Here is a 23,681-nt window from a genome sequence, read left to right on the forward strand (position 1 = left end):
ATTCCAGAGCGACTACTCGAGTGACACAGAGAGTGAAGACAATTTCCTCATGATGCCCCCAAGGGATCATCTCGGCCTCAGCGTATTCTCCATGCTCTGCTGCTTTTGGCCGCTGGGAATTGCTGCCTTTTATTTGTCACATGAGGTAATGTAAAAATCTCTCCTGCTAACTCAGAACACGGCAGCCCAGGACTTGGATGAACCCATTGTGATATGGAAGGAGGCAACTGGGCATATGTTTTTGGGTTACACACACACGATGTGGGTACCTAGAAGCAGAGAGCGGTTCCGAGTGTAGATAACCCACTGGGGAGTGTGTGTTCCAGGTCTCCTTCTGTGGAAATGCACATCGCGATGGTGGCATGTACCTATATGTTTTCCTTTGCACTGAGTGCAGATGCTGTGAAAGTCCTTAGCTCTGATTCTTGTGGTCCAATCCTATGTTGTTTCATAGTTGAGAGGGTCAGCAATTTTCTGATGGAAAATGTCCTTTTTGGAAAAATTCAATTTTGCATGGGAAAAATTTAAATTTTGCTGAAAAATTTCCATCCCACCTCTCCAGGCTCTATCAGTTTCATTTTCTGTCCAGGTAAAAAGTGACATTCCAGCCAGGCAGAGGGAAAGCTGAAAAATTCCATTTTGGGTCTTTCCAAAATGGATTTTTTTCTGGGAATCCCTTCCTGTGACACATTTTGCGTTTTTGACTTTTCAGCCCTATTCAAGATAGACAAATTTTCAAAACCATGACATTTTTCTCAGAAAGGATTTCCCTTTTCCAGCCACGCTATGACTAATATCCACTGAACGTCTCTACATCTCCCTCCAGTACGTCTTCAGAAAGCCTGAAATGCCTGAAGTCTCAGAGCAGAGGGTAATGTTACTTACAGGACTGGAATCACGCTGGTGGACTCGTCAATGGTTATAGTGAAGTGTGCTGCCAACACTAGGCAAAAATATAAGAGAAATGGAGCGGCACATTGGAGCATGTCATCTGTGTGCCTCACAGCCCTGAAATCACTCGCATTCTAGTCCAACTTTATAATCTCCTGGCTCTAAAGTTTGCCACTATTGGGTCTCTGTCGTGTCTGTATGTATCACGTACCTCTGAGGCCCTTAAGGTCAAAGGAACCTAAAAATGTGGTTTATTGTGTAGTGCCTAGAGCAGTGGTCCTCAAACTTCTTTCTTCACGGACCACTTGAAAATTGCTGCGGGTCTTGGTGGACAACTTAACGATCTTTCCAAATGTTGTTTGTACCATTAGCTAACTATTGTGAAGTGCTTTGGATAAAAGTGCTATATAAAAAAAATACTAATTAACGTTTTTTTGTTCTGCAAATAAAAGCCCACAACTCATATTTTAATATCAGTAGTCTTACCTTTTCAATGCGATGGATGTACCTCTCCCCTGCCGTGGCAGCCCCCAAACTGGGTCTGGGAAGGAGGGTGGGGTCTCTCCCCCACCACGGCAGCCCCCAAATGGGGCTGGGAAGGAGCGGGGGTCTCTCCCTCACCACAGGAGCCACAGAGCTGGGGCTGGGAAGGAGGGGGGTCTCTCCCCGGCAGCCGCAGCCCTGGAGCTGGGGAAAGTCGCCTCTTTCTCTGGCCACCACAGCCCTGCATATCCCAAATTCCCCCCACCCCCGCTTCTCGCCCCACTGCCCCCTCCCACCTACCCCTATTTCCTCCAAGGCCACCACCTCACCTTACATGTGTATCTTCTCCAGAGTCCAGGCACCTACTTAGCAGAGTCACGCCTGTGCAGCTCCACTACTTGGGTGCTGGGTCCTTCATTCTCTCGTGTGCGGCCACCCAGGTGCACATCTTAGAGGGAACTATTTGCGCACCCCTGGAATGGAGCTCGCGGACCACTGGTCATCCATGGACCACAGTTTGAGAACCTCTGCCCTAGAAGATGCTTAAATTAAAATCCGTAGAAGTTAGGGTTTGAGCTGAAGTGTAGAGGAATATGGGAAATTGAAGTTGCTAGTGTGAGAAAAGTTAGAGATAAGTTGGAGATAGAGTGTTCTGGGCAAGTCAGAGTTGGCAAGCACATGACGTGGGGTTGTGTTTTGGTTTGTTATGGTTTTGGTTATAACCAGTTTGAGCAAAATTTTTCATTAGTGTGTTTGTGAATTGTGACTGTTTTATTACAATGCTATCTCTATATTGAGAGCATGGGAAGGACACTGAGGCAGATGTTAATTTAAATCATGGGTAAAGAAAAGAGCCAACAGGAAGGGATGGAACTCTCAGAATGGTAAAGGACAGTTTAACGCTAATTTGTATTATAATGGCATCTAAAAGGAGCGGTTTTGCCGAATTGTGGGAGCGCACCAATTAACATCCCGGGGTCCGGGATGAGCCGGCTGTGGCTGGTCACTCATTGATACACATTTAACCTTTGAGTGTCAGGATAATAGTAGCATTTATGTAAGCCGTTTGCCTAACGAATCATTGTTTCTTTTTAATAACATTGATTGTATCATTCCAAGTGTCGCCTCGCAGGCCTCTACTAAATCAACTGTCTATAACTGACCTACAGGCTCAAACCTGAAAAACTAAAGTTGGGTTTTATTGAACAAGGTAATATTGGGAACACTTCAACATAAAGGTTACAGCAGGAGGGAAGAGGTATGAAACTACTTTATTTTACATGTATCGATCATTGGACATTTGATCTTAGCTGCCTCCAAACTGCAAAGAAGATTAAGACTGATTCAGTAGAGAATTTTTTCCTTGTTTGAGGGGTATTGATTGCTCCAGGCTTGCGTCAGGGGAATTTTCAGGAGAAAGCTGAAAGTGTAGATTGCATACCTGGTGTAGGAACACATTATTTGGGTGCCCAGTAAGTCCTCTGCCCTCCAGCCAAAGCTGTTAGTGGTCAAGATTCAGCACAATATGAAATGTTTTCCTACCATAGAGAACTGCCCCATGGTGGTGCATTTGGGATCCGGCTTTGTGGCCATGACCCTAATTTTACTTTGGGTAGGTTGCTGTAATACTGTTACTCCAGTAAGACTGAAAACTGCGAACTGCTTTTATCCAGGCAGTGGACTTACTGCCGGTTCTGGGAAATGTGAAATATCCCCACTGTTCATGTACTGGTACAGTTTTGATTATAAATGCACCCAGAGGGAGGTTATTTAAATCCATGATTTCCATACTATGGGTGAGCATAAGAATGGCTACAGTGGGTCAGACCAAAGGTTCATCTAGCCCAGTATCCTGTCTACCGACAGTGGCCAATGCCAGGTGCCCCAGAGGGAATGAACAGAACAGGAAATCATCAAGTGATCCATCCCATCGCCCATTCTCAACTTCTGGGAAACAGAGGCTAGGGACACCATCCCTGCCCATCCAGGCTAATAGCCATTGATGGACCTATCCTCCATGAATTTATCTAGTTCTTTTTTGAACCCTGTTATAGTCTTGGCCTTCACAACATCCCCTGGTAAAGAGTTCCACAGGTTGACTGTGCACTGTTTGAAGAACTGCTTCCTTTTGTTTGTTTTAAACCTGCTGCCTATTAATTTCATTTGGTGACCCCTAGTTCTTGTGTTATGAGAAGGCACAAATATCACTACTTCATTTACTTTCTCCACACCAGTCATGATTTTATAGACCTCTATCATATCCCCCCTTAGTTGTCTCTTTTCCCAGCTGAAAAGTCCCAGTCTTAATAATCTCTCCTCATATGGCAGTCGTTCCATACCCCTAATAATTTTTGTTGCCCTTTTTTGAATCTTTTCCAGTTCCAATATATCTGTTTTATAGATATGGGGTGACCACATCTGCACACAGTATTCAAGATGTGGGCATACCATGAATTTATATAGAGGCAACATGATATTTTTCTGTCTTATTATCTATCCCTTTCTTAATGATTCCCAACGTTCTGTCAATGCACTTTGAGTGGACATTTTCAGAGAACTATCCACAATGATTCCAAGATCTCTTTCTTGAGTGGTAACAGCTAATTTAGACTCCATCATTTTATATGTATAGTTAGGATTATGTTTTCCAATGTGCATCACTTTGCATTTATCAACATTGAATTTCATCTGCCATTTTGTGGCCTACTCACCCAGTTTTGAGAGATCCTTTTTAGCTCTTTGCCAGCTGCCTGGGACTTAACTATCTTGAGTAGTTTTGTATCATCTGCAAATTTTGCCACCTCACTGTTTACCCCTTTTTCCAGATCATTTATGAATATTTTGAGTAGGACTGGTCCCAGTACAGACCCCTGGGGGACACCACTATTTATCTTTCTCCATTCTGAAAACTGACCATTTATTCCTACCCATTGTTTACTATCTGTTAACCAGTTACTGATCCATGAGAGAACCTTCCCTCTTATCTCATGACTGCTTATTTTGCTTAAGAGCCTTTGGTGAGGGACCTTGTGAAAGGCTTTCTGAAAAATCTAAGTACACCATATCCACTGGATCCCCCTTGTCCATGTGGTTTTTGACCCCCTCAAAGAATTCTAGTAGATTGGTGAGGTATGATTTCCTTTTACAAAAACCATGTTGACTTTTCCCCCAACAAATTATGTTCATCTACATGTCTGACCATTTTCTATAGTTTCAGCTAGTTTGCCCAGTACTGAAGTCAGGCTTACCAGCCTGTAATTGCCAGGGTCACCTCTGGAGCCCTTTTTAAAATTGGTGTCCCATTAGCTATTCTCCAGTCATTTGGTACAGAAACTGATTTAATTTATAGGTTACAGACTACAGTTAGTAGTTCTGCAATTTCACATTTGAGTTCCTTCAGAACTCTTGGGTAAATCCCATCTGATCTTGGTGACTTATTACTGTTTAGTTTATCAATTTATTCCAAAATCTCCTCTGCTGACACCTCAATCTGGGACAGTTCTCAGATTTGTCACCTAAAAAGAATGGCTCAGGTTTGGGAATCTGCCCCATATCCTCAGCCATGATGCAAAGAATTCATTTAGTTTCTCCGCAATGGCTTTATTGTCTTTGAGTGCTCCTTTAGCATCTTGATCATCCAGTGGCCCCACTGGTTGTTTAGCAGGCTTTCTGCTTCTGATGTACTTAAAAAAAAAATTGCTATTACTTTTTGAATTTTTGCTATTATTATTTTTTTTTTTACTATTACTAAGTGATCAGCAAGCAGCAGCCTGTTGCAGAAGAGAAGAGCCCACTTACCATTACAATTACCTGGCTCCATCAAATTTCAGAGGGCCTGCTGGGAAAAAAGGTCCTACCAGAAGGCATCCTTGCAATTCAGATAGATTAATAAAGGCTTGATTGTCAGAAAGGAAGGTACAGTGTGTTGTATATTACCTCTAGGGCAGGATGACAAGCATTTGTGGGGAGAGGGTCAACAGTTTGTTTTTTAATTTAAACGTATTGTGAAATGTTAGTATTATTAAACTCCCTTTTTAAATGTAAAATGTATTTTAAAAAGTTATTTTCCCCCCACCACCACCACCAAGAAAAGAAAAATGGTCTGAATGGTTATTGAGAGGTTTTAGGTTTTGTGAATTAAGAATTCAGAGAATGTTTTCCATAAATTATTCTGAAGAAAAACCATTTTAGAAAAACTTTGAGTCTTTTGGGGTGGCAGTTTGTGTGTGTGTGTGTGTGGGGGGGTAATATCTCCTATTGGACCAGCTTCTGTAGGTGAGAGACACACTTTTGAGTTACACAGTACTCTGCTTCAAGTCTGGGAAAGGTACTCCAAGTATCACGTTAAATCCAAGATGGAACAGATTGTTTAGCATACATCGTTAACATAGATTGCAAGATGTTACCTCACCCGCCTTGTCTCTCGCAAATTCTAAGGAACCATTCTAGGTGAAGTGGCCTGAGACAACCTTATAGTCATAGGTCAAAAAAGGGAGGTTAGTGGATTGCAGATTGTTGTAATAAGCAATAAATCCAGTGTCTTTATTAAAACTGCGATTTTTAATGGCTAGTAAGGTTATGAATTTAAGCTCCCAGGCTCGTCTTTTGAAAGCGTTGTGCAGGTTTCCTTTGAGGATGAGGACTGATAGGTCAGACATAGAGCGATCGCTTTGTGAAAAGTGTTCACACATCGGTGATGTGGTGGTTTTGTCTTTTATCACTTTCCTGTGTGAGTTCATTGGCGAGCGTAGTGATTGTCTGGTTTCCCCCACAGAGTCATTATTGGGGCATTTAGTGCACTGGATGAGGTACAGCACAGGTTGTGACAGGCTTGTGTAGGATCCATGGATCTTGAAAGGTGTGTTGTGGGAGGCATTGATCATTTCAGCAGGTGGAGATCTGTCTGCAGGGTTTGGCTCTGTTGTTCCGGCAGCATCTGGCGCTGCTTTGAGTTGGTGAGTCCTGGTCTGTGGAAGCTTGCTTCTGATGGTGATCTTGGTGAGGTTGGGTGGGGGGAAGTTTGCAGGTCAGGGGAGAGTGCATCGTGGAACGGGCGACCCAAATACCTCAAGAGAACCACACACCCCTAGTTGCACCTGCAATCCCATACTGGAACCCATACAGGGTATCATCAAATAGTTACAACCCATACTCAGTGGGGAACCCCCTGCTGAAAGAAATCTTTCCTGAACCCCCTCTTCTGGCCCCATTTTACAGACAGGAAAACCGAGGCACAGGATGCTGAAGTGGCTTGTCCACAGCCACCCAGCAGGCCAGTGGCAGAGCCAGGACTAGAACCCAGGTCAACTGAGTCCCAGTCCAGTGCTCTATCCTTTAGACTTCACTGTCCGATCATGTCATGTGACATATCACACCTGACATATAAGTAAATGATCGAAGGCAGAGTCAAGGCGGGTAGTTTGCAACCAGGCTTGCTGAGATTTGTGTTCCTGGACAATTCTGCAAATACTTGTGTGCAGCAAACAAATATGCAGAAAAGGAACAAAAGGCTAAATTCATCAGACGACTTGTTTGCAACAAATACCATCATAGGAACATCTCTGGTTTTTAGTGACGTTGCTGTCCCATGCAGAAAAGGGGATGAGACTAGGGACGTAGGAGTATGGCTTAAATTTTCAAAAGTGGTTTGTGACTTTTCAGTGTCTCTATTTTCAGTTACACAAATTGAGAAACCTTAAAAAGGGGAATGGCTTTCACGAAGAACTGAGCACCCGCCCTCTGAAAATATGGCCCCTTTGTGGGGGACTCAGGTTGGGCCCCCAAACTCCCTCATTGCTTTGAAAATGCAAACCAATGTTTCAGCTCAGGGTTAAGTGCCTCACGGGGACAGCGAGGAGAGGCCTGTGTTGCCATTGCCTGTACAGTATCTAATCTGTGGATGCTTTATCCTCCTCCATCCTTTCAGGCTGACATCTTATGTAAGCATTAAATTCACGTTCCAGTAAAATAGTGTGATAGCATCAGAAAAAGAGCGAGAGTAAGCGCTTTGAAGTGTCCCTCCTGAGAACTCCGAAAAAGAGCCTTTTCTTTGTCCTTGCAACAAAGCAATATTTTAGAAGGCTTAAGCTTTAAACGGCTTTGCAAAAGAATGACTGCGACAAACCTCTTTGTTCTGGGATCAAGTCAAAATTAGAAGCATTTCTTCAGTCTCCTCACACAAAGCTCTTGTGAGAAAGGTGCTCTTCAAAGACGGGAAGGTCCATGGCAGAAATCTTCACAGTTCAGTTCAGCTTCTCCAGGTCCAGCAGTCCAAGACTGCACTTCCATCCTTCCTGCCTCAGACCCCCCTTCCCCGGGAGAATTGGTACTTGCAGTGTTGTGATTTAGAAACCCCTCCTGTCAAGGCTTTCCAGGCTTCATGCAAAAGACACAATGATGTCTTAGTTCCTTTTAAACTGGTTAAATATTAATAGTTTGTTAATATTGCTTCTATTTCATTCATTTCTGTATTTACATTGGCCTAAATCTTGATATCCATACTCAAAATCACTCAGGGATGCTCCCAATGGGCCAGATCCTCAGCTGGTATAAATTGCCACTTCAGTGGAGTTGCACCAATTTACACCATCTGAGGATTTGGTTCATTGACTTCAGTGACAGTTTGCTCGAGTACTAACCTCAGCATTTGACACGCATTGCACATGTATGTGCTTAAGGTTGCCAAGTCGAGCACTCAGCAGTTAGGAAATGCCAGTATTAAGGTTGCCCATGTAACCTTAATTTGGCCCCTTTCTGTGTATTCGTCCCCTTCTGTGTATGTGGTAGGTAGGCTTTAATTACACAATCCCATACTGTTTTTTTTTCCCAGACCCCAACCTCATTCAGTGATTTGGTAGCTGTTTAATATCTCCCTTTAACCTCTTCATCCAAAGTACAGCTGCAAGCCTTATTTGCTGCCCAGAATACTGAATTGTTCACATCCTCCCAGGTGGGGCTCTCTCCAGTGTGTCTGAGGGCCAGATCCACAAAGGGGACTCAGATACAGCATAGCAACACTGAACATTTAGGTGCCACGCCACCAAATGGAAGCCACCGCTCTGAGTTATGCGTCCAGGCTCCCTGGAAAATGCTTGGGCGGAGAGAGGTGCCGTGAGACCCACAAAAGCCAGCATTCCAAGCGGGGAGCCGCCTAAGCTAGCCAATAGGAAATGCCAAGGAGAGAAGTGTGGCCTAAGCCCCACCTCTTAAGTGAGTGGGGTAGCTAAGTCCGAGACACTTCCTTCCATTCAGGATTCACAGCCTGGAGTCTGGCACCGAAGCCCTTTCTCATACAAAACCAAGGTGCCAGAGGTGCCCTTATAGGCTTTCGCCTATTGGTTGGACTCTCATCCTGGCTATGAAAGACTCATGTTTGATTCCCGCTCTGGCTAGAGAGCAGGGTCCTGAATATGGCTCTCCTTTCTTCCCAGGCGAGTGCACTACCCTCTGGGCTATAAAATCCTTCTGTCTCTGGCCTAATGCCTATTGAACTATTATACACAGGGGAACTGATCCAGCAGAAAAGACTGAGAGAGCCCCACACCCAAGTACCCTGTGCCCCAGTGGCTCCCCCAGCATTGTTTTGTACAGGGCCTGATCCCGTGGGCTGCGACTGAGAAGTCCGATCTGATCGGCTCCCACGGGCAGGATAAGCAGGGGAACAGCTTGGCTGAGGCTACCTCAAGTTGAGGTGGCTCGACCAGCTCTGCCTGCAGAATGTCTCTAGCTTGTGAGAGCATCAGGCTTGCGCTCAGAGCTTGGGGAGTGACGCCATTGAGGTGCTCTGCTTGCTCGGCCCTCAGCTGTTACGTGACACTCTCTAATTCACATCTTGTTTCTCAAGTGCATCATGCAATTTGTTTCTGAAGCTGTAGGCTCACGTGTACAATCTTCCAGCACCTTGTGCTCCTCTGCATGATGGTGGTTTTCCTTTCTCTCACCCTTTGTCTGCCTAGTTTATTTAGACTGAGCTGTTTGGCATAGGGGCTGCCTCTTACTGTGCTGGGTGTATGGATCCCAGTGCCATGGATCCTGAGCTCGACTGGGGCCCCAGCCCACCTGCCCTGAGAACATTGAGTCAGTTTCTGACCTGCCCCGGAGCCTTCCCGCTGAACCTGAGTTACCGCCTGCTGCCCCGGAGGTCGGCTCTCCTCCTCCTGCTGTGGGGTTGGAATGGTAGGAGCTGCATGCACAGCTCCCGCCAGCCGCTGCTGCTCTGTGCCTGCTGTGGAGCAAGAGTCGCGGCTGCTGCATGGCACGCTCACTCCATGGCACGCACCGCGCAGAGAAGTAGCAGCGGCTTGCAGCCCCTCTCCAGGCACCAATCCCGTGCGCAGGAAGAGGAGACAGAGCCTGAGCCAGAGCCAGCCCAGTGTTTTCCCACCTGACTGGGCACTCTGATCCTTGGGCTGGGTCTGGCTGCAGAGCTCTACTCTGTGCACAGGATTTTCCTCTCACTTAAGGTAGTGGAAATCCAGCTTGTCTGGCCACCTTGTTCTCCCCCAGATCAATAGGATTCTGCCCACTGGCAGCTGGAAGAATCTCTGAAATGTGGGGATTGATCGGCTGCACGGCCCCAGGACTCTTCAGGCCCGAGTGTGATACTAGAGCAGCAGATGTGAAAATAAGCCACAGGAAATGAACTCGACCATGAGGCAGAGCAATACTTCCCCTGTGTCAGTGACGTTGGGGGATTTGCCTTCCCCTGCAGCACGGGGAGTGGGTCACTTGCCAGGATTATTTGGGTATGTCTCAATCATTGCCCTGCCATTGCGGGAGCCTCAGGCACTGGTGAAACTGAGTCCTGCCTGTTCTCTGCCAGTGGCACATCTCCTGTGGGCTGTGATACTTTGGTCTGATTTTGGTTGTCGGGTGCTGGGTGGTGCCAATGGCCTATGGTATACTGGAGGTCTGACTAGATGATCTGCTGCTCCCTTTTGGCCTGGCAGCCTATGAATCTAGGACTTGACTGGTGTAAATTGCCCATGCAAGTTTGCTCTGGGGAGGTTCGTAAGAAGTGGGACGTCTGTGGTGTTCTGCCTACCAGCAGTACTGCAGAGCCAGAGGACACAGAGAGAATTCCACAGCCAATTCCTGCAACAGATGGTGTTTGTCCAGAACACCAGTCCTGCCGACATCCCTGTTCTCAGAGTACCTTTCAATGACCCCAGGTGGTCACTGGTCAGACATCCCATTTGACTGACACTCCTCCAGAAGCACAACACACCCAACCATTCATGCTGGTCATAGACTCGGAGTACAGGCAAGACAGCTTGCTACAGCGGGTTGGCATCCCTGGCTAATCTCCTCTCAACGTTCTCATATAATCTGCTGCGCCTTAAGGCAAACAGACGAGACTCCACAACAAAGCATCCAGTATGTGCCGCAGAAGTGCTTGAAAGCAGATCGGGTAGACGATTCCTTAACAATCATTCCCTTATCAGGGAGGAATAAAGGCCAGATTATACACGTGCAGATTTCACTGAAGAAATGTTTTCCCTCCAGCAAGGTGGCTCACACGTGTGGATGTTCACGAGGGACTCGGTTGGCTGCACGCAACAGACAGACATGGCTGTCATGACAGTTATAATTTCACATGGTGCCTGCATATTAAGTTGAGTTTGAGTGTGTCTACTGCCTCTAGGTGTAGCAAACCGGCGGAGCAGGACATGTGCTTGCCGGAATACAGATCGATCCTTTGTCAATGAATTTGGTGGTGCTGGGATGAATGCATGGCAATCAAGTATGTATGGGTTGTTATTGAAAGGCACCCAGGCTGAAATTTAGCATCCAGAGTGTGTTTGCAGAAAGCCTTTGGTTTTTCATTGGTTCTCTCATTGGTCCCTTGGTTCTCTCATCATCGCTCTGATCACACAGATGACAATTGGGTGGGTGGAGGGTGGCAGTGAATATGGAATGATGGCAGCCAGTGCCAACATTAAATAACATGACAGCTGTTCTCAGCAAAGCTACTGGGAGGAATGACCTCGCTGGAAATCTATCCCAGCATAAGGGGACTGGCTGGGGTCTGGAGAGGAAGAATGGTTTGGTAATTAAGGCACTAGCCTGGGATGCAGGAGATCTGGGGTTAATTCCCAGCCATGCTGCAGACTTCCAGATGATCTAGCTCATTTGGGGTTACAAAACCATCATCCTTTGAAAGGAGTCTGAACATAGACTAGAATTCAGTAGGGGTGGTGACTGTGTGATGGAAGAGTTGTTTTTATGGTAATTTTGCCCTATGGTATCTATTGACTAAAATGGGCTGTGGGTCAGGAGACCTTAGCAATACCTTGGAGAAGGGTCCCCTTCTTTCCCCCTTGATCTTGTAGTTGGGTTCCCAAGTCAGGAACCAAGGCTCAGCAGAGGGAGATTAGGTTAATGAACCACTTGATTGTCTTGGTCCTGAAGCTGATTTTAAATAATTGGAAAGGTAGCTTGCAAGGAATATTCTCATCACAGTTCAGTTTATTATGCATCGTTGTTTAATTATGAGAAAGCTGTGGCCCAGAAAAGAAACCAGCTTGAAATGTTCAAAGAGATAGAGGGGTCTTTTACAACCAGACGAGTGTGGCAGGAGCTGGTTCAGCCTGGGGATTGATCTATGAATGCTTTATGCTCTGAGACCATAAAAACAAATACAATTTCAACCGGTGCTGCTGTCGTGGCATATATTAAAGGTTATGTCACAATGTTAATCAGTGAAGGAAAGCATTGTTCTGACACCAAGGGAGAACGTGGATTTTAGAATATCTTTAATGTGACCTGTTCTTGCTTCCATCCTGAGCACTGAGCTTCTGACACATTTATGAGGCTGCATGGTAGAGGATGTCAGTGCCAGCGCTAACAAACATCATGAAAATTAAATGGCTGTAATTCCCTTTGTGCTCCCAGACATTGATAACACCCTGGGACATCAGCCAAGATCCGGTACCCCATTGCGGTAGGCGCTATATCCAATGACAGATGGTCCTTGCCCAACAGAGCTACATCCTAAACAGACAAAGGGGGTGTTCGGAGGGACTACAGGGCAGAGAGAGGGAGTGATTTGCTTCAGCTGGCTCAGGAAGCTCATGGCAGAGTGGAGAACTGACCGTAGATCTGAATCCCAGCTCACTGCCTTACCCACCAGCCTATCCCCCTTGGATGCTTTAAGCCTACCACAAATTTCACTTAACAGCCATTTCATTTGTCTCTGCTTGATGAGACATGTAGTATCGCCCATATGACGGGTGGAATTTTCAATGGCTGAGAAGCACAAGCCTGGATCTTGGAGTTCATGCTGCTCAGTCACTAGTGCTTTGGAAAGGGGTGTCTTTCAAACAGTGGTGTCTTGTTCTCATCCAAGTGGAAAACAGGTCCCAAACGCCTGCCCTCCCAGCTCGTTCTGGGGACCTCATCACCATAACAGCTGAGCCTCCTGAGGTCCAGTAGAAGGTGTCACCCGCCTGGTCAGCCAGAGGTAGGGCAGTGCTGTTACTGTACACGTGGGGAGCTGAGGCACGGGGAGAGACGTGACTTGCTCACAGTCATACCCGGAGTTTATGGTGGAGCAGGGTTGGGTGCGAGTGCCGGAATCCAAGGATTTAGGGCTAGATTCTCAAAAGAAATCAGGGACCCAAATCCCAGAATCAGCCCCCACTGGGGCTCCCAAAGCCCAGCTCAGCTGCCACGCAATCTGTAGGTGCCTGAATGTTTGCAGTAAAAGTTCCCTAGGGGCCCATTTCTGCAGTCCTGTACCAGTCTAGCTAAAATAAACTGCTCAGTCCCCTCCTCCCAGTCTGCTGCTAGTTAATAACCCCCACTGATGAGGCTCAAAGATCCCAGTCTGCCAGTGGCTGAACTTTCTACCCACAACTGGTACTACCCCTCCAATGCCACCACAAACAAATGGACTGGGGCTCGGCACACTTATCCCTCCGATGAATCACTTGTGCTGGACTTCCACTCCACCCCGAATCAGGGCTGCTCCCCTCCCCAGCTCAGCAGCCACCCCAGCACTCCCCCCCAGCGCCTGCCAGCCAGAGCTGTGAGCAGGGCATTCCCGACATGGGCTGCCCAGGCCTGCCTGTGCCACCCATAGGACACTGTAATCAAGCGCAGACTCCCCCGGCGGTGCCTCCTGCTGGGGGTCATCTCCAGGAATTAGCTCTCCAAGCCTTGGAGCGCCCTCTTCAGGCCGGTGTCCTGCTACTGCTTGGCCTCCATATCACTCCCAGACCCAGTGCTCTGTTGTCTGGTGTGCCACCCCGGCTGTAACCCCCACAGCTCTGGGTCTCCCCCTCTCAGGGGAACCCCCACCCACTATCCCCACGTTGCCTCAGTCTTGGCTACTGCCCAGTCTCCATCTAGCCCCTGTCCATTGGGACAGACTGCAGAATCAGCCACTCATCGCAGGCAAAGGGGTTCGGACCTGCTGCCTCTGGCTAGCCGTGGGCTCCCCCTGCAACCCCCAGTATCTAATAGGCGTTACCAGGCCTGCAGCCTGGGGCTTTCCTAGGCCGGAGCTCCCCAGCCCTGCTCCACTCAGATACCTGGTTGCTCTCACTGGAGCCAGGCCCTTCTCTCCCTGAACACAGAGAGAGACTGCTGAGCTCCTGGCTCTCAGCCTCTTATATAGGGCCAGCTGAGGCCTGATTGGGGCATGGCCCAGCTGTGGCTGCTTCCCCAGTCAGCCTAGAAGTTGCTTTCCCTGCCATAGCCCTCTCCCGGGGCTGTTTTAAGCCCTTCAGGGCAGGAGCAGGGTAAGCACCTCACTACAGACACCCTTGGAGTCTGCAGGCACTGGTGGGGAGTTCCAGCTGTAAACCAGGCCCTGGAAGTAGGCATCTAACCTAGGTCTGACCTTCCTTATGAAAAACCAGTGGGAGAGAGATGTCCCTCCATGATAGCCTGCAGCCCCATGGCCAGGGCACTCTGCTCAGATGTGAGATTCAAATCCCTATTCAATCTGGTTTGGAGCAGGAACTGGAGTCCCCCCTTCTCCTGGGTGAGTGCCCTGAGCCATGGGCTATTGGGTATGGTAGGGCCACCCTCTGCCCAATCCACCCCCTCCTTTGGCATGAAGCCATCTGGTCGGCTTGCTTTGGACAGCACCTGCTGGACTGGGCCCCACAGGCAGGGAAATGATACTGTGAGAAGCCTGCTGGGACTTGGGCATCCCCACTGGTGGGAATTTGGGTGCCAGCTAAACAAGGGGTTTGAGGCTCTCAGTGGCACCCAACTGGTGAACTTGGGCACCTAAGGTGGCAGCTAAACATATTAGCCCCTTTGTGGATCCAGCCCTACCTGGCTGGCCTGAGGTCACTCAGCAGGCCTGGGGCAGAGCAGGGGGCTGAGCTGGCCTCTGAAGTTCCAGGCTGATGCCTCAGCCATCAGCCCATCCTTCCACGACTGGCACTTTTAGTGCACATGAGAATTAAGCCCTTGTGTCCCTAGCTGTTCAGAGGCAGCCAGTCTCCTCCTGCTGGAATCACACCTAACCTTTAAGATTTCTCCAGTCCGAGAAGGCCATGGTGTAAAATGTTGCTTGTCGCTCATCTCAGAGCAGTCTGGAAACTGCGAAGATTGTAACACTGCTGGCATGTGAGAATAGGGATGATGTGGCATGAGGGGGAAGGTGCAGAAAAAGGTCGATAGCGCTTTTCTCCAGTGTACATAAAATATTCCATTAGTTTTATTACTGAGAATACATTAGCATCATGCGTATCAGTAGGTGCGTTTTAGTGCTGTACGTACCTCTGAGAGATGAGAGGAGGCTGAATCTAGCGAAAGGGCTATTTTGATTAGAAACAGCCCTTATCTTTGGGAACAATGCAGTAATATTAGTTAATGGACTAATCTTTCACCTCTGACTGCACAGATTTCAGTTGCCTAAGACACAAATGAATTGAGTGGTGGAATTAGATGACTCAGGAGACTGGTAATAGACTATGGGAAATTTAATCTCTAGATCACTGACCAAGGCTGGTAGTGGCTAAAAGTAATTACCATCTGATGGCTGCTCAGAGACCTGAGGCTAAGGGTAACACATGGTTTCCCTGACATCCTAGCAGGCTTGGCTCCCGAGCTGATTGGTCAGTAAAGCTGTGCATCTTCGCTATTCCTGCTGTGGCCCAGTAAATGATTCAGGTCATGGAGATAAAAGCTCAGTCATCTCAGACTATTTCTAAGTGCTCTCGTCTGCATTTCAGTTGTAGGGCTTTCAATCAGCCATGGCTCATGCAGGACCTCAGCCAGCCGCTAGCTCAGAGCTGTGGCTGAGATTTGCAAAACACAGGAGGCTAAAGCCTGGCTCCTAAATCCATATTTAAGCACCTGATTAAGTAGACTGGGTTTTGGAGGCATCGAGCCCCCTGCAGCTTTTACTGAGCTCAATGAGAACCTCTGAGGGACCCACTTTGGTAGTGGGAATTTTATTCATTGTTTATGAACATAATGCCTGGTTGCCCCCGTCATGGCCCAGCACTCCATACAGACACAGAATAAAAAGACTGTCCTTGCTGCCAAAAGCTTACAATCTAATAATGCCCAAGTCTTTTACAATCCAAACCATGCAGCCGTGCATATACAATTAGACATTTCACAACTTGGCCAAAGACCCACCATGAAAAAACCTTTGTGAATGGTGGAAGCAGCCAGTCCAGCTGGGAGCGAGAAGTGTCTGGCCGACATCCTTTGTAATTTAAGACTGCTAGAATCAACTCCTGCTTGAGAAGTTCTTTGTCAATGGTTGAAAGGGGTGTCTGAATTGTCCCAGGTGATCAGTTCACATAGCTGTGTCCAAACGAAAACAAAAGACGCCAAACCAACCAAACAATCCAGCACAAAGCAGTCGTCGCAAGATGTGCGGAGACACATGCTGCATATCTGAGAATCATGGCCTGGTCTTTGATACACAGCTCTATTTGCTGTTAGAATGGAAGAAAAATACCTGTGCCGACTGCAGACTGCGGAAAGGTCAGCGTTAAGTCCTTTCTGCTGAAGACATCCATTAATTGGATCACTCTTTACATTACACAGCAGGTGTGAGGAGCTTTCTTTTTGCAAAATGGGGCTGTCACTGTATAAGATGAGACAGTTTTGTTACATGAGCTACATCCAAAGACATACCCCCGGAGAAGAACAGAGTCTGATTTCTTCATCACAGAAGAATTAAGATCATTTATCCTCCATATTCTGTCGAGGTTGTCACAGTTCAGGCAACTGCACCCGTATCCTCCTCTCTGCTCCAGCCAGGATGTGCGCTCTAGGCTCCCAGTTCCTCAGCTGCATTCCAGACCTGCCTCTCTCCCCGTTCTGGTGGGGGGGTGGTTCCTGTGCCTTCCCAGTGTCATTCCTCAGCAGAACTCAGACTGACTGAGCAGGCCACTTTGCTTCTCTCCTCAGAGCTGGTATGCGGTGGAATTGCCACAGGTTTGAGTTACCACCCAGCTCTTTCGAAGCAAGCGCTCGTATTCGTCAGGCAAAAGCAGGTAATTTAGGTGCCTAACTCCCATTGGAGCCAGTGGCCTCCAGATCTAAAAGCATGAGCTATTGGTGGGTGCTGTTACAACCCGTAGCTCAGTGGTTTGACCATTGGCCTGCTAAGCCCAGGGTTGTGAGTTCAATCCTTGAGGGGGCCGCTTAGGGATCTGGCTAAAATCAGTGCTTGGTCCTGCTAGTGAAGGCAGGGGCAGGGCTGCCAGGGGGACAAGCGTGGCAATTTGCCCTGGGCCACGCAGGGGCCCTGCAAGCCCTGGCCCCTTTCAGTTGCTCCAGGTCTTTGGCGGCATTTCGGCAGCAGGGGGCCCTTCAGTGCTGCCGAAGACATGGAGCGACTTAAGGCTCCCCCCTCACTGAAATGCCGCTGAAGACCTGGACCGCTGCTGGGTGAGTACAAGTGCTGTAGGCCCCCTGAATCCTCTGGGCAGCCCCAGGCAGGCAGCTGGACTTGATGACCTTTCAGGGTCCCTTCCAGCTCTATGAGATTGGTATAGCTCCAGATATTATTTTTTACCCATTCACCACTGGTGCACTACGTGAGCTTGATTCATGTTATTTTGTGTCCTTGAGTGTTGTTCTTATTCAGTTAAAATCATTGGAGTTGACTAAAACAGCAGGATTGTTGTAGCTCGTCCTGGCAGTGAGTAGCCTTTTGGCTACTGGCTGCAGTATGCAAAGAGTTTGAGTCTGCTGGTCCCTGGAAGTTAAAACTCTTCTAGGTCAAGCCACAGAAGTCTGTGTTTTTAAACCCAGAGATCCCAGGTTCCATTCTTGCAGCTGAACTGACAAAGGCCATTATTACGCTGAACAATCAGAGAAAAAATGCTGCCAAAATGTGTAGCGAGATACTGAATTTGCCACTAACACTTGCCATCCCAGCTGAGTTGGTTCTGGAGACTTCACAAGAAAATAACTTGAGACAGGGCTGGAATCCCATTTGAAGGGTCCCCATTGGCACCAGATGATCCAGGTGGAAGAAAAAGTTTTTAAAAAGTGGCCATGTATGGAAAAAATGGATCGTCTCCATTTTAACTGAAAAGGGGAGGCTTGTGACCTTTTGGTGTTCTGTTCAGGCATCCACTCAGAGAGTGAGAAATTCAGCAGCAGGACTCTCCTGGCCAGGCTGTGACCAAACACAGATGCTAACACACAACAGCCCTCTACAGAGACAAAGCAGGCTGTTCCCTGAGCCAGAGAGCCACAGCTCAGCCCTCCTTACATGAGGCTGCCTGTCTGCAGATGGACTACTGAAGACCCAGATAAGGGGCATCCCTACAGAGCCCCTTAGCCTGTCAGCAGGACCAGGAAACCTCTTAAAACGTAAAGTGACAGCATACCATTTTAACACAGCTTTCAGTACACCACATTACGTGTGACAGGGATGGTAATGTTTTTATGGCAATGAGAATGAACACTGCCCAGCCTTAGATTGCTTTATAATGATGATTATTAGCATTGCAGTAGCACCTAAGAGCCCTAGTCGTGGGAGGACTCCTCTGCTGCACGGGCACAGAACAAAAAGACAGATTCAGCGACACTTACCCCTGAACTGGGAAATACTAATTTGCAATTGCTAGTTCTTTGAACCGTGAAAGAAAGCAAGGCACAGTACATACTGACTGCAGCCCATTCCCCTCATGAAGTTATTTGTTTGCTGCTAGCAGCTAGACCACAGCAAAAAGTTTGAGTCTCTGCTACTGCCTCGGAGCTAATTGAACTGATCCTTCCACTCAGGTAGTAGAACTCTGTGTGTTCAAGCCAGGGACAGGAGATTTGCTCCTTGCAGCCGACACAGGAGGCATTCTTACACTGAACAGCCGGAGGAAAATGCTGCCGAAGATTGTCGTAAGGCATTTCAGTTTCCACTTAGATTGATATATGGCTGAAATAGTCCTGTTTTGTAATGCATGAAGTGTGCTACTCCTTCAGATTGCAAACTCTTATTTTGTGTGTGCAAGAAACTGCCCGTTCATTTTTGTTACTGGATTGATTTAGTGGCAGAGGGTGGGAAACGTATTTCAAGAAAAGCAAGGTGAAGATTTCTGGTCCATGATACATGGTGCAGTATAATTCCATTGATTACTAATTCCAGAGAGAGGAAACAAACCCATGATGTCATGTCTTGTGTCTTCATTCGAACATTTCATCTCCTCTTTTCTGCTTCATAAAATCAGAGCCATTAGAGATGAGAAAGACCGATCAGTTCGTCTTGTCAGTTTGTCTGCCGCTGCAGTGCTGTGTAGAATAATAAAGACATAGTAGAGACAGACAGGATCTTCTCTCTCACTTCAAGGATTATCAATATTAAACAATTCTGTGACCATTTCTGCCCTTCACTGTGGGATGGAAATGAAGTCTGCTGAAGTCAGTGGAAGGAACCCACTGATGTCCAGGGGCTGGGATCAGGCTAAAAGTCGCCTGGTGTTTGAGATGGAATGAGTGACGTGAGTCAGTATTTCCATGGAGCCAATTTTCCTCTCTTCCCATTTTTTTTGTGCCTTCTTAAGCCACAAGTGTGGAAGCCTCTCTTTCCAGGTGCCCAGCTCAGGTGCGGGGGGGATGGGGGCAAGGACCCCTGCAGTGGAAATATTATGGGGGCTCTACCCCCACATAAACTCAGGCCCACGTGGGTGGCCTGGGAAGTGCAAGTAGGATGTAGAGGGGCTTGAGCAGCTCCCACAATGTCCCGCATTGGGCTGGGGAGCAGCTAGGAACCCCCCAGGACTCCCCCTTCCAAGCCAACTGGCACTGCACCCCCAACAATTCTCCCCGCCTCCATCCCTTTGACCCCTTCCATTCACAGCACGCTTCCGCCCCGGCTTGACTGGCCTCTTGTCTAGGGGTGCCCAGCTCCCTGGGAGCTGCAAATGCCCAAAGTGTCTCATGCTGGCACCTGAGCCTGGAGGCAGCCAAAGTGGTCTGGAAAATGACTGTTTGAGAGTGAATGCTCAGGGCAGGGGCTGTCTCTTGCTGAGTGTTTGCAGAGTGTCTGGCACAATGAGGCCCTGATCTCATCGGGGCCTCTCAGGATTACTGAAATACAACTGTTAGGTCATAGTTATATTCCAGTGCTGCCCTTTGGGGCAGTGGTTGTCGTCTTCTGTGTTTGTGCAGCACCTAGCATAATGGTCCCTTGCTCCCTGGTTGGACTCCTAGGCACTCCCTCACATGCCTCAGGGGTGACAGTCCTGCAGCGCCCACTCGTCAGGGGTTACAGCGACACTCCAGCTTAACTGTCTGACACGGCAATGCTGAGGACTCCCTGAGAGGACCCTTCCCACGGGTAATGAGGTCGGTGACATCCCTGCTAGAATAGGGCCATGGGAGGGGTTTCTGGCAAACAGTAAATTTGCCCAAAAAATGCAGTTCAGCCAAGGGGAGAAAAAAGGTAAAGTGCTTTGTTCTGGCCATTTTGAAATGAAGCATTTCAAATTGTAATTTCAGAACAGTGATTTGTTTAGAAATTTAACTGACTGGGTTTTTTTTAAGGCAAATTAAGAAAAGTGGGGGGTGGGGAGGGAAACAGAGAATAACCAAAAAAGAAAAAACATATTTCAAGTCAAATGAAATGTTTCATCTCTTTGTTTCAGCAAGAAAACCTGCGAAAAGTCAGTTTCAGTTCAACCAAACCACATTGTTCTGGATTTTTCAGTTTGGCCGTGTAGACGTCCGCTGTTGGGGGTTCACCCCTCTCTGGGCTGGCTGGGAGCCAGGCCGCTTCACTACCTGGGGCAACAACAACAGCTAAGGGCTCTGACCCTCAGACAGGGGCTAAACAACCAATTCAGTCTGTTAGGCCCTGGCCCTCGGTCAGGGCGGTGCTACAAACAACAATTCAGGGGCTCAGACCCTTAGGCAGGGGCTGAGCAAACAGTGCAGTTTATTAAGCCCAGGCCCTGGGTCAGGGTGGGGCAAGAAACAAGGGTTTAGGGCTCAGGCCCTCAGGCAAGGGCTGAGCAAACGGTTCAGTATATTAAGCCCAGGCTCCTGGGCCTGAGCGTCAGGCGAGGGGGAGATTGCGACCCGTGAGTGGGGTGGCAGGGGGGCCGCAGGCCCGGCCACTCCTCTGCGTCCCAGCCCGGGGACCTAACAGCGGCAGGCAACCTGCTGCTGTGTCAGTGGGGATCCTGGCCGCAACACACTGACATTGGCTCTGGTTCTGCTGCAGCCAGACTAGGGTCGGCTGCCCCTGGGTTACTTCCCAACTCCTCCTCGGGGCCTACCTGGATCCTGGGGTCGTCCTCCACAGGGTCCAGGTGCATGGGTTCGTCACGGCCGGGGCTGGGTGGTACATCCGGCAACTCCTCCGGCTAGCAGGCACGGGGAAGCTCCGGCAGCTCCTCTAGGCAGCGGGCGCGGGGGAGCTCCAGCGGCTCCTCCGGCTAGCAGGCGCGGGGGAGCTCCAGCGGCTCCTCTAGGCAGCGGGCGCGAGGGAGCTCCGGCGGCTCCTCTAGGCAGCGGGCATGGGGGAGCTCCGGCGGCTCCTCTAGGCAGCGGGCATGGGGGAGCTCCGGCGGCTCCTCTAGGCAGCGGGCGCGGGGGAGCTCCGGCAGCTCCTCTAGGCAGCGGGCGCGGGGGAGCTCCTGCGGCTCCTCTAGGCAGCGGGCACGGGGGAGCTCCAGCGGCTCCTCTAGGCAGCGGGCGCGGGGGAGCTCCGGCAGCTCCTCTAGGCAGCGGGCTCGGGGGAGTTCCCGTAGCTCTTCTAGGTAGCAGGCGCAGGGGAGCTCGGGGCACTCTGAGCGGCTGCCCTGGGTCACAGGAGTTTCCCAGTCCCGAGCTCCCTGAGGGACGTCTGATCTCTCCGGCTGCTGGGACCTGCCTTTATAGTTCTGAGTCGGGGGGCTCAGAGCTCTTTAGCTCCGCCCAGTCTGGCCTCCAGCTGGGCTCTTCCTCCTCTGGGGCAGTTGGGAGCCAGGCCGCCTCACTACAAGCCGTCAAACCAAAAACTCCATTATTCACTCCACTCTAATCCCTCACTGCAGAGAGCAGCCAAAGAAGCATCTAGTCAGACTCTGTTATCATAGCCCCAAGGAGGTGAAGGCCTTTTACCACGCGATTATATGCCACCAATTATTTCACCAGTGATGAGTCCTTACTGGTGCGCTTTTAAGACATAGAAAAAGCTGCTCATGAATCAGCTCATCTAGTGGAGCTTCCTCAAATTGCTGTTTCATGCTTCTTAATTCCACTTTCTCCCAGCTTCATACCTTGGGTGGGGGAGGAAGTTAAAGCACCCACGAGCTCAAGGCAGAATCCCCATGGTGCTGAATGAAGCCCCTAGATTCATAGATATTAAGGCTAGAAGGGACAAGTAAATCATCTAGTCTGACCTCCTCCAGAATACAAGCCAGAGTATTTCACCCGGTTACTCCTGTACTGAGCCCAATAACAATTCATTGTCACCTACTGATTTCTGTTGAATTGAAGAGCAAATGGTGCGTCAAACATCCAGCATATGCCCCACGACAGGGGGAACTGTAAGGTGTTACCCTCTGTGCTGTTGATTTCTTCCTCCAGCATCTCCCTTTTCAGCCATGCACACTCCAGCCTTGCGCCGCTCCAGCGTGCTTCTCCCCATGCCCATCACGCCCCCTACACTGGAGTGGAGGGCAGTAAGCCCACTATGCCCCCTCTATGCCAACTGAGGAGTCCTCCATGCTTTGGGGCTGGCTTCAGGTCGCACCTGCACAGAGAACTCAGTATGTGGCCCATGGTCTCTGAGCTCCCATTCTCAGGGGTGGTGGTGCCCCATTAACTGCTCGAATAAGGAGTTTCTGCTAACATCCAGGCGAGCATGCTATATTCACTGGTGAGATGCTGGTCCTGCCATCCATCTGGCCCGAAACCTCTGAAAATTCCTTTGCTTGAGCCTCTGACTCTTCCTGAATGCAGGAATCTTCAGAGCTGAAGCCAGAACTGGTGCTTCCCAGCATGCTGATTCCCTTTTTGCATGAGAAACTCCTGCAAGGCAGCATCTCTTCCCAGGGATCAGTCTTCTCAGGGCAGCAATTTCACCTGCACACGTTCTGGTGCTTTCTCTGAGAGGATCGATCACTGCAATCTTCACAGGGCCCCAGGCTGTTTCTCTCTTCGAGGGGTGATTTGCAGTCTCTCTTATTTGCAGTTGCTTCCTGTTCTCCACTGCTTGTGTTGGCCTCGGTTTCTGCTGGCATAAGCATCTCACTGTGCCCTGGTCACAGAGGTGACTCCAGCCCAAAAGAGCCACGGAGAAGAGACTGGCTATTCCTCAGTCAGATGAATTTGCTGGTTCTGGTTGAAGCAATCCCTGCAAGCTCCTGAGTCTAGTCTCAGCGACTGACTCCAGCATTCTCTCCAGTGTCTATGTGGTAACAAGTGCCACAGATTTCTTACCCGTTAATGTCCATCCTTGGTTTGCCAGATGTGGCTGTACCCTGAACTGGTGCATTGAGGGTTGTGGCTCTGGACATATTCCAAGCAAGGAAAAAGTGCTCCCAGCCATTCCTCTTAGCTCTGCTGTATGGTCTGCAGAGAAGCCATGAAGAGAAGGAACTATGGGGTCCCTGGGATGTTATAATGCTGATCATGGAGGTCTGAGAGTGCCACCGGGGAACATTTCCTGGCTTTATGTTTGTGATTTACATTGATTGCACGGTAGAAGTTTACAGTCTAATATAAGGTTTTGCAGCTATGTTGGGAGCAATAAAGAAAAAAATCATGTCTTGAAACACCTTCTGGTCCTGACATAAACTTCACCATGATACATATTATCTCTGCTCTCCGCATCACATATATTTCCCATGTCCAGCAGCATTATCACTTCCAGAACTTCTGTCAGGGTCTGT

General features: G+C 48.8%; 1 protein-coding gene across 4 annotated transcripts in view; it reads left to right on the plus strand.

Moving 5' to 3' along the window:
* The window catches only part of SYNDIG1 (synapse differentiation inducing 1), a 110,031-nt gene that overhangs the window by 39,276 nt on the left and 47,074 nt on the right, over positions 1 to 23,681 (plus strand). For all 4 annotated transcript variants that reach the window (XM_075064546.1, XM_075064547.1, XM_032770542.2 and 1 more), the window contains one exon: positions 8 to 145. In XM_075064546.1, the coding sequence (XP_074920647.1) occupies positions 8 to 145 (138 nt within the window). The remainder of the gene's footprint in view (positions 1 to 7; positions 146 to 23,681) is intronic.

The sequence above is a fragment of the Chelonoidis abingdonii genome, chromosome 3 (assembly GCF_003597395.2).
Source record: "Chelonoidis abingdonii isolate Lonesome George chromosome 3, CheloAbing_2.0, whole genome shotgun sequence".
Classification (NCBI taxonomy): domain Eukaryota; kingdom Metazoa; phylum Chordata; order Testudines; family Testudinidae; genus Chelonoidis; species Chelonoidis abingdonii.